Source organism: Mesoplodon densirostris, chromosome 15 (assembly GCF_025265405.1).
Source record: "Mesoplodon densirostris isolate mMesDen1 chromosome 15, mMesDen1 primary haplotype, whole genome shotgun sequence".
Classification (NCBI taxonomy): domain Eukaryota; kingdom Metazoa; phylum Chordata; class Mammalia; order Artiodactyla; family Ziphiidae; genus Mesoplodon; species Mesoplodon densirostris.
In genome coordinates this window covers 43463499-43474077 of record NC_082675.1, presented here as the reverse complement: position 1 = coordinate 43474077, position 10579 = coordinate 43463499, and the positions used below count along the sequence as shown (strand labels likewise).

The window sequence follows — 10579 nt, the reverse complement described above, 5'->3', positions numbered from 1 at the left end:
CCAATAATTTTGTGCCCCCCCAACCTCTATATATTTAAAGTTTGCCACTTCTCACCCAACAATTGTTGTTAACATAACAGTCAGGTGAGACTCTACAGCAGCCTTATTTCCTGTTATCCAAATCAGTGCTGCACAGGCTACAAGAGACCTGCAGTTACCTGCTGTGCTTAAAAAGCTGCTTCTCAGAACAAAAACTTCACATAGAACCCACTGGATATTTTGCCACTCAAAAACAAATGCACCTCAGCCGAAATCTCAATTCATCTCAACTGCTGGATAATGCAAATCCGTGCTGTAATAGTTGCCCAATTTCAACTATACATGTAACCAAAAAAAAAAAAAAAAAAAAAAGACAAATTGTCAGCAATTCTCTGTGGTGGAAGGAACTCAAATAAAGATTTAGGGAAATCCTCATTTTCAAGGGTCACCAGCTAAAGAAACATTAATGTGAGCCGGCGTTTCGTGTTCCTGAAATGCCCTGTGTCTATAGCGATCAGGTAGAAAAAGTCATTTCAAGTTCAAATATAACTTAGCGATTGCCACATGGTGCAGAATCTTTCCACCCCTAAGACTCCACAAACCCAATCAGACAAGTGGCCGTAATCTGACTCCCAGTGCGCTGGGAGCCCAGACGCAGGCAATGAGCGCTGCCCTCTAGCCAAAGGAGGCATGAGTGACAGACCCGCAGCCTGGCAGTGGGGGTAAGTCCTTCTTTGCCTTAAGGGAACAATGCTCTGACGAAAGATGAGACTCGGACTCTTTCATTACAGATACGTGTGCCTTCTCAGGCAGAATCTAGAAGGAAACTCTCGGGCAGGTGGGTGGTTCTTTCAGGGCTGGGTACCGGGCATATTCATAAGAGAGGAGAGGCAGAGAGAGGGCAGAAGAAAAGGGATGCTTTGGAGCAAAATCCTCCAGATACTGGAGACCTGTGAAAGCACAAGAAAATGACCCTATGGAGGTAAATCTATCTGTAGTATTTTTCATCAGAAAAATTACTCACCCATGGCCTCAGCTGTCCAGAAGGGGCTCAGGCTGGGTGTTCAGCTAGAAAGTAATGTGTCCGGCTCTGTACAACCCGGTCACATCAACAAACCCCCTTTGTTCTGGGGCGAAAGAAGCAAAACAAATGGCGATGATGCATTTCCAGGGAGTGTGAACAGGGAAGGGAACATTGACGATAGATAATTAAGAGGGGCTGTGAGAGAGCTGGGGTGAGCGCTTGTCAAGCCAGAGGTATGTATGTGCTGCCAGGGGACTTTGGGGTTCACAGGCGACGGAGGTTGGTCACTCTGCCCTGGAAAGAGATCAGCATTTTGCACGTTTTCAAAGAAAGCTAAAGGCATGCTTAAGGAGTCTATCTGTTTGGGGGTTTGGGGGGTTGGGTTTTTATTTCTCTGGCTGATAAAAGCTTGAAGTCGAAAGAGCAACTGAGCTTCTCAGATTAGGTCTCTGGAGAGGGAGGCAAATGCAGAGAATGATCAGGGAAGGTGAGGGACAGGGTGAAGCAGGAAGGCGTCTTGTACACAGGGTCTGCCTCTCCCAGATCCCTGCGCTGAGAATGGGACCTGCCGCATCCTGCCCACCTGGCTGCCTTAGCTTCCTGCCTTGTCCTCTTCCTTTTTCCCACTAAATCCGGCCACAGAGGACCATCGCCTGACATAGCACCTTGCCCTTTGCCATCTCGGCTACAGCCGTGGGCCACTGGTGAGTTCAGAAGCCAGCCTCCTTGTAACTTCTTTTTCAATTTGTGAGTTTCTCCCCCTTTGGGATACTTGTCATTTCTCCCCCAGGGCACCCTGGCTGCCCTGCTCCAAGTGCTGTTTTTGTCTCTTTATTTTCTCTTCCTCTAGGGAGTGTGATGTCATTGTCCTCCCAGCTGGGGTTTTTCGTAATTACATGATTCACTTAGAGGAGTTCACTGGGGCAAGGGACCGCTGGGGACAGGGCTGGCTGGTCCCCTTCTGGAGCCACCTAGGCTTGGGCGGAAAATGGGTTTTGCTTTCCAACTCTGAAGCAAATCCCCACGTCAGACCAGGGGCTGAGCCGAGATCCTAAAGGTCAGGGCGGCATTCCTCTGGTCCTTGTTGGTACAGCATGTCTCCACTGCCCAACCAGCCGGACCCGGGCTCCTGGGGACTGTAAGTGACTGGGGGCGGGGGGTGGGGGGGGAGTGCGGGGAAGGGCCCGTGCTCCGTAGCCCGTCAGAGGGAAAGCTGCAATAATTCTAATCTGTTAAAACACCTGGCTTTCTCGTCTAACCCTTTTCACAGTCGCCTGGGATGAGAGTCTCCGCTAAATGCTCTCCACGCTTCTCCCCTCCCGCACTATCACAGACGAAGGATAAGGGCAAATGCCTTGAATAATGGGGTAACTGGGGCCATTGCCTCCCAAGGGGAACCCTAACCATTTCTTGCCATTAATATCCTCAAACCCCACCCCTTCTCAGCTCTAAAGATCCAAAGACATTAAGAGGAAGAAACGGTCTTCCATCCCAAAGGCTGCCTCGCTGCCCTACCCATACTCCCCCTCCCCCCAGCCCACAGGTGCGCAAGCTCTCCCCCGCCCCACGCCCCCTCCCCGCCCCAGGAAGAGGTACCAGCAGAATTTAGAGAAGGCCGTCAGGAAGACACTAGAGAAAAACCGCTCTCCGGAGCCTCCTGCTTTGAGACAGTGGTCTCCCTGGCCACACTCTCCTTGCCCACCTTCCTGCCGCAGCTCTGACCAAGTCGCTGTCCCCCGCACTTGGTGGGCAGGGTGCCTGGGGCGCCGCTGGTACACACTGGCCTCCAGGATCCCCTTTGGGAGGTTTTATCTGAGAGGTAAACGTCAAGGGGTGGAGAGTCAGGCCCAAGAGAGGATGGTCCCTCCACCCTGCAAAAGTACGCGGAGGCCAGGATGCACTTTCCCGGGTAAGGTGCCTGCGCCTGGTACCCAGCGGGCGGGGCCGCTGCGTCTGTGCACCTGGCGCTGCCTGGAGCCCGCCCCGCCCAGGTGGCCGGTCCCCGCCCTCGGAGAGGCGCTCCGGCTCCCCTGGGGCCTGCGGTTGACACGGCTCCACGCCGCCTCCGGGCCCGGGCGGGCTCCCGGACTCCTCCCGCTGGCCGGGGAGAGCATGGCAGCGTCCCCTTCCCAGTCCCGGGTCCCAGGGCCGGCCCTGCCAGTCACCACGAGTGCCCCTCTCTGCCAAACAAGATTCACCTTCTCCAAAGACAGGCTTCCAGCCTCCCAGCCCTCCTGGCTTCCTAGCAGGACTCGCCTTCATCCAGAGTCTCCAATGGGGGAGAGGAGGGAGAGTCAGCTCTACAAATCCATTTCCAGAATGCCATTTGAACCATAAAGGACAAAACTGGAAAAGACCTCCCTTTTTTATGGCTGTAGGTTCCAAATAGAAATGACATGTAAAAAGTACCTTGAAACATAGAAACTTGCTCTGAGGGAATTGACTACAAGGTAAATATACTTTATTCTTAATTCTTTAAGGAACTTGATTTAGACATTTTCCTTTCTAGGGACAATTCAGATAATTTTCCAGTGAAACTGGATGATCTTTGGATATTAACTCAAAGGAGATTAGAATAACAGTCTCAATAGAATAACATAACAATATTTACTGTTAGAATAACCATAACAGTAATTACTTAATTATCTCCTTAAGAGATAATTAAGTAATTAAGGAGATTTTCCAGGAGCATTCTTTCTCTGTATGCAAATAACTTTTGGCTGGGTGGCCTCCCTACTGTGGGATAAGACTGCGGGCCTGGACGTCCTCACCTAAAGGCATAAACCTTGGATTGGTAGCTTCTGATGCCGATTTGTTTTTCCTTTCAGTAAGTGTGGACCTTTGTGTAGAAGAGAGAGTATCATGGTGGCCTTCAAAGGGGTCTGGACTCAAGCTTTCTGGAAGGCAGTCACCGCGGAATTTCTGGCTATGCTTATTTTTGTCCTGCTCAGCCTGGGATCCACCATCAACTGGGGTGGAGCAGAAAAGCCCTTACCGGTCGACATGGTTCTCATCTCCCTCTGCTTTGGACTCAGCATCGCAACTATGGTCCAGTGCTTTGGCCACATCAGTGGTGGCCACATCAACCCCGCCGTGACAGTGGCCATGGTGTGCACAAGGAAGATTAGCATTGCCAAGTCTGTCTTCTACATCGCAGCCCAGTGCCTGGGTGCCATCATTGGAGCCGGGATTCTCTATCTGGTCACGCCTCCCAGTGTGGTGGGAGGCCTGGGAGTCACAACGGTACCATCTTTAGCTCTTGTTTTCAAACTCGGACTCTAGGCTTCTTATAGACTACTAAGTGACAACTGGTGGCTTAAGAGACCTTCCTAAAACTACTAATTTATTCCCAGGGAATGTCTGATGACTCTTGATAGGGGTGAAAACTGATTCTAGCCACGCTGACTACATCATATGAAATCATTATGTGCTATTGAGTAACTTGAATAGCACTAAGTCTGGGTAGCACAAAAATTGTGTTGGTTTTTTTCCTCTCTCTCTCTCTATCCCAGTGACTATATTGACTATATATTTAACTTAAGGCATTTTTGTTACAATTATGTGTTGGTTCACTAGCAGAAGGAACAATTTTGTTTCATGTCATGTGCCTGAGATTTAAAATGATCTGCATCGAGGGTCACACTTAAAAAAATAAATTGGCGTTTGATCCTAGTTTTGTTCTAAGCTGATTAGGAATATCATTTGTTAGCTCAGCACCAGGGTTGATTAAAAAAACCACACACGGTTTAAATTTTAATTGAAATATATATTAATTAATTTAAACCTAATTAATGGATTTAATCATTGCCTTATAAAATTACAAGACTCTCAAGAAACTCTTTTATAAGTTAAGTGCAGCAGTGGCATATTTTGCTTCCTTTGTAGAAAAGGACATTCAGCACAAACTCCCTCTTGGTCATTGTAAGAGTAATTAATTATCTGTGATGGTCCAAAGTGAGTAGAAATTTATTTCTTCTTTTTTGAGGGGGCAGGGGTGCAAGTGTCTCAACTAGGGGTGGAATAGAAGACTCAAACTAATTATCAGTTTTTGCAGGGATAAAATGTGCCTTTCACAATGATATGTTATCATAGAAAATGTTCCCTTGCCTTAATTCAGATGGAGCATTTTTCTCTCTCCAGGTTCATGGAAATCTTAGCGCTGGTCATGGTCTCCTGGTGGAGTTGATAATCACATTTCAGTTGGTGTTTACTATCTTTGCCAGCTGTGATTCCAAACGGACTGATGTCACTGGTTCCATAGCTTTAGCAATTGGATTGTCTGTTGCAATTGGACATTTATTTGCAGTAAGTTTCCAAGCCCATTTAAGTAATTGATCCATGTTGTTTATCCTCACCCTAGAGCTGGATGAAGATGTTATGTTTCACAGCTGTAGTTCTTTAGTATCCAGCTACGTCTGTCCATTTTAGGTGATTTTTTTGCTAACTTTGTGATGAGAACATTGATATGGCTGCAAACATCTGGACAGTCCCTCTAACTGACTTGGCAAGTGGTAGCACATTGCAATGAAGTCTACCTGTTAGTAGCCCTATTTCAGCAATGTCTGAAGTTGTGTTCTTTTTCCCTATAGATCAATTACACTGGTGCCAGCATGAACCCCGCCCGATCCTTTGGACCTGCAGTTATCATGGGAAATTGGGAAAACCACTGGGTAACCACCATGTTCATTGTGCCTGTTTTCCTACAGTTGAGGACAATTACCCAGAGATCTCTTTTTTTCCCATTATTTTGCTCACTAGTTTCTCTTCCTCCCAACTCTGAACCCCTAATTTGTTACATCTTTCATAAAGACTAGGGAGAGACTAGGACAGATCTGCTACAAAACACCTCATATCAGTTCTGGACCTTCAGTGACAGTCTTTTTTTTTTTTTTTTTTTTTTTAAAGCACTGCTCTGGGCACTGTATCTGACAGACTTCAGCAAAATATATTGAACATGGAGGTTGCCTATCTGGAACAAGTTAAAATCAGGGTGGTGAAGTGAATATGGTGTTTAAATAATTGAAAGTAAATCCTTCACAGCAATGACGGAAAATATGCTTGCAAAAAAATAATAAAAAAGAAGAAGAAGAAGAAGAGAAAGAGAAATGCTTAAAAGCATAGCCCATTGCAAAAATATTTACCTTTTTTGTTTACAAAAGCATGAACCCAGTTAATAGTATGGGAGTTGGAAGCATTTGAACTGCAGATGGTGAGAAATAATTAGTGCAAATATTTATGCTATTATCACCATAACCATAGCTGGAAAAAGAAATGACTTTCAGAAAAGACACACTTCCCAGCCTCATGCCTACCCTACTTATTAACGTGGGGACAATGCTTCCAAAGAGCAGTGGTATCCATTGTTAAATACCACAGTCAATATCTTTTCAATTATCTCTTACCAAAAAGAAATTTCAATCCGTTAAATGAATAATGTGGCAGTTTTGAAGACCTCTTACACACTAATTTACAATAACCAATAAAAATAGGTGTATGTCAGCCAGCTTCAAATGGAGCTAACTTTTATTTTCATGTATATGTTGTGAATGCTCTTTTACATCTTTTATTTTTAAGTCATGAATGTAAGAATAAGTCACTTATGTTTTTAATTTATGTTCTTATTGTAGTGAGGGGATTTACAATGTTGTGTTAGTTTCAGGTGTACAGCAAAGTGATTCAGTTATACATACTCAGATTCTTTTCCATTGTAGGTGTCGCTTTTGTTTTAATCTCATGCATACAGTGGTTATTGACACAGTCACATGCACTCAACCTTGATGTACGTTGCAAATGAGAAGAAATTGCCCCACTGCTATATGCATTCACTTCTAAGAAAAGTGTACCTATCTATCCCATTAAAGTAATCTATCCCATTAAATAACAGCATGAGAGTCAGTGATCAAAAGCAAGGTTTTGGACCCAGATATGAAAAACTTAGTCAACAATACCACCCATGAGATTGGTTACTTTGCCACTGATATTTCCATGTATGTCTCTAAAGATTTGCCACTTTAATGGGAATACAAATTTGTAACAGGCAACGTATAGATCTTATGATAAAAGTACAACTTTTAGGTCATCTTATTCAAACGATTTTTGTAAGTAAAATTTAGAAAAATGACAACTTTTAATCCATGAAGACTTTAATATGTGAATGAAAATATATGTTTTTATTAATTACTTGAGTTGTGGTACACTAGTTAAAATTTACGTAGCAAGAAAATCTTTAGCTGTTGATTGAATCCAAGGTTTCCCGTTGTTGCTATTTTATAACAAACTTAATCCTACAGAAAATGAATGTCCATTTTGTAGCAAAGCTTGTGTGAAATTAACAACTAATTTAAAGTATGTCTGTAGATATATGGATAGACAATAAATAACAAGATATTAATGATGAATTTTGTGTGTAGTGTAATAACATTTTTTAGTCTTCTTTTCTGGATTTTCTATATTTTTAGCAGTAGAACTTCTTTACCTTTATGAATTTTAAAAGTTACTTTAAAGGGCATTATGAGTTTGGGAATAGCAACTTGAAACTGAGATTTGTTTATTTTTGAGAGCATGTGGCTAGACATCTTCTTCGTAGGTGTTTTGGGGGAAGTGTCATAATGATTTAGCAGTCCCTTTTCTCCCTTGCGGGATTTGTAGCTTGTGGAATAGAACATACCAAATGAGATCTTACCAAGGGACAAAGTGCAAAGACATTTAGAGGAGGGCTCTCATTTCTCCTTTGAAAGGGCACAGAGAAGGTAAACTCTGACATGGTTTCTTTCATGTTCAAGATAAGGAACTTGAACATAAGGTTCTTGCAGCCACTTTGTCAACAATTTCCCTGTACAGTATATGTGTTCAGTTTCAGCTTAAAGTTTGAATTTTCTTTAGATTTTGCAATGAGGATGCTAAGTGAGCTTCATTTCCAGAGAGTGTTTTAAGCCAGAAGCATTCATCAGATTTTTTTCAAGTGAGCGAAGTGTAGCATCGTAGAAAGCAGTATAATGATTCAAAAGAGAGGTCTGAAATCAGACAGACCTGAAATCCCAGCTCAATCACTTGCTAAGCATGAAGTCTTAAGCAAGCTTCTCACTCTCTCTGCATGTCCATTTTCTTACCCATAAAATGAGATAATAATAATATCTATCTCAAAGGTCATCATTAGAATTAAATGAGTTAATACAAGAAAAGCACTGAGTATAACCAGCTGAGAAAGTGTGCTCAATAAACAGGGTTTTTGTTGCTCAAGTCTATCTGTTGAATGAATGTAATATTCTATGGCCTACATGTGCTCTAAAGCAAGTGTTGAAGTTTATCCAAACTCAAAACTTGTTTCATTCTAGACACATAACTAATATGATAGAAACTTCCAGTTATTGAAATAAAATCCTATGGAATGGCTAATCCTTAACTAACCATCATCCATAAATGCAGTACAGATTTTTCCACCAAGTCATCAGCGTAAGAACCATGAGGATGAAAGCATTCTGCAAGAAGATGAATGGGCAAACCATGAGGTTTTCTCTTAAATCAAATCATCAAACTTGAGAGAAAATCATGTAACATAAGGAAAGTGACTTATAGCCAGCCTAGTCCCATACATCTTTAAATTGTCTAGGAAACGATGGAATGGAGCAAGTTACAATGAAATTGGAACTATGAAATACTTTACAAGTATTATTTCAATTTAATCCTGACAACCCATGAGGTATGTATTATTATTATCCCTGTTTTGCAGATGAGGAAATTAAGGTTTAGGAAGTTATGTAACAGATTCAAGCAGTAACAAGATTGCTAAGTGGTCGAGCTCATATTCCATTTATCATGCTGTACTGAATAATTAAAGCCCCAAGTGATACAATCTGTACTATGGTTGTGATTATGCAAAAGACCAATGTAAGATGGCAATATTAAGAAAAAAAAGTACTCTCCAGAAAATGTTTCCTCTATTTCAGCTGAAGAAGTCGTACTCCCAAAGAGGACCTATCTTTACTATAAGGATTATCAGAAAATGGAAAGAACATAATTAATGAAATCAGGAAAAGAGAAAAGGAAACAGTCTTTTCTTATTTTCTGTTCAGATGTTATTTAGCAATATATGGATCTCTGATGTAGATTTAATGTATTCTCTTATTTTCTTTCCAATTCTCTCTCTCCTTTTTTTAAATGCATGACTCATTTGCTCTCTCTCTTTTTTAAAAAATAACCGCTTATGTCTTTGTTTGTTTGTTTGTTTGTTTTTTGGCTGTGTTGTGTCTTCATTGCTGCGCACGGGCTTTTCTCTGGTTGCGGCAAATGGGCTACTCTACGTTGCAGTGCGGTGGCTTCTCATGTTGCGGAGCATGGGCTCTAGTCACGCAGCCTTCAGTCGTTGTGGCTCGTGGGCTGAGTAGTTGTGGCTCGTGGGCTCTAGAGCTCAGGCTCAGTAGTTGTGGCACATGGGCTTAGTTGCTCTGTGGCATGTGGGATCTTCCCAGACCAGGGCTCGAACCCATGTCCCCTGCATTGGCAGGTGGACTCTTAACCACTGTGCCACCAGGGAAACCCCACATTTGCTCTCTTAATTTAAACCAGCTAAGTTCTATATCCGTGCCTTGGTCAAAGGAATAGTTTTACTCTACTTACACTCTATAACTCTTCCATCTTTCCCCCAGATATACTGGGTTGGACCAATAATAGGAGCTGTCCTTGCTGGTGGCCTTTATGAGTATGTCTTCTGTCCAGATGTTGAACTCAAACGTCGTTTTAAAGAAGCCTTCAATAAAGCTGCCCAGCAAACAAAAGGGAGCTACATGGAGGTGGAGGACAACAGGAGCCAGGTAGAGACCGACGACTTGATTCTAAAACCTGGAGTGGTGCACGTGATCGACATTGACCGGGGTGAGGAAAAGAAGGGGAAAGACCCATCTGGAGAGGTGCTATCTTCAGTATGACTAGACAATAGCACTGAAAGCAGACAAGAGCCCTTAGAACTGTCCTCAGATTTTCTTCCACCCATTAAGGAAACAGATTTGTTATAAATTAGACATGTGCAGTTTATTGTTTCATGTCATATTACTCAGTCTAGACAGTAAATATTTCATTATTTACCAAGGAGGAATGAAAGAAACCTATCATGAATTTCAAATCTAAAAAAAAAAATCTTTTTGAAGTATCCCCAAAGCCAATGTGTATCTAGTTTATCTATTTGCTATTCATTAATAATCAATTTAAAATGTGTATCAAGATTTGTTAAGGCTTGCCTGACAACTTACAGACATACCTATCAGCTTACTCCTCCTCTCCCACGAAACCAGTATTGTCAATCCTCATTTGAGTATTTATTCTGTTAAATCAAGTTAATCAGTGGCAAAACACAGAGTATGTCATAGAGTCATGCACATTCAAGAGAGCAAATACAGCAAGCTCTTTTATAACCAGCCCCCTTAGGTTAAACTACCTCGGCAAAAGAATATTAACAAGAGTCATTGCTAGTGAATTGTTTTCATTTATATTTCAAATATCCAACTTTCAACCCAAACTCCAATTCATAATATTCCTTCCTCCTCCTCACTGCCCAAGGTAATATGGAACTAAAGACCAGAA

The 10579-nt window shown here is 42.5% G+C and overlaps 1 protein-coding gene across 3 annotated transcripts; it reads left to right on the top strand.

Moving 5' to 3' along the window:
• Window positions 1-669: 669 nt before the first annotated feature.
• On the top strand, window positions 670-9927 carry AQP4 (aquaporin 4). 3 transcript variants are annotated; one of them, XM_060118851.1, is made up of 5 exons: window positions 670-701; window positions 3832-4246; window positions 5144-5308; window positions 5593-5673; window positions 9649-9927. In XM_060118851.1, the coding sequence occupies exons 1-5, from the start codon at window positions 670-672 to the stop codon at window positions 9925-9927; spliced, it is 972 nt and encodes a 323-aa protein (XP_059974834.1). The 3 variants fall into 3 exon arrangements, with proteins under 3 accessions (XP_059974834.1, XP_059974835.1, XP_059974836.1); XM_060118853.1 differs by lacking the exon at window positions 670-701 and adding an exon at window positions 762-817; XM_060118852.1 differs by lacking the exon at window positions 5593-5673.
• The last annotated feature ends 652 nt before the right edge of the window (window positions 9928-10579 follow it).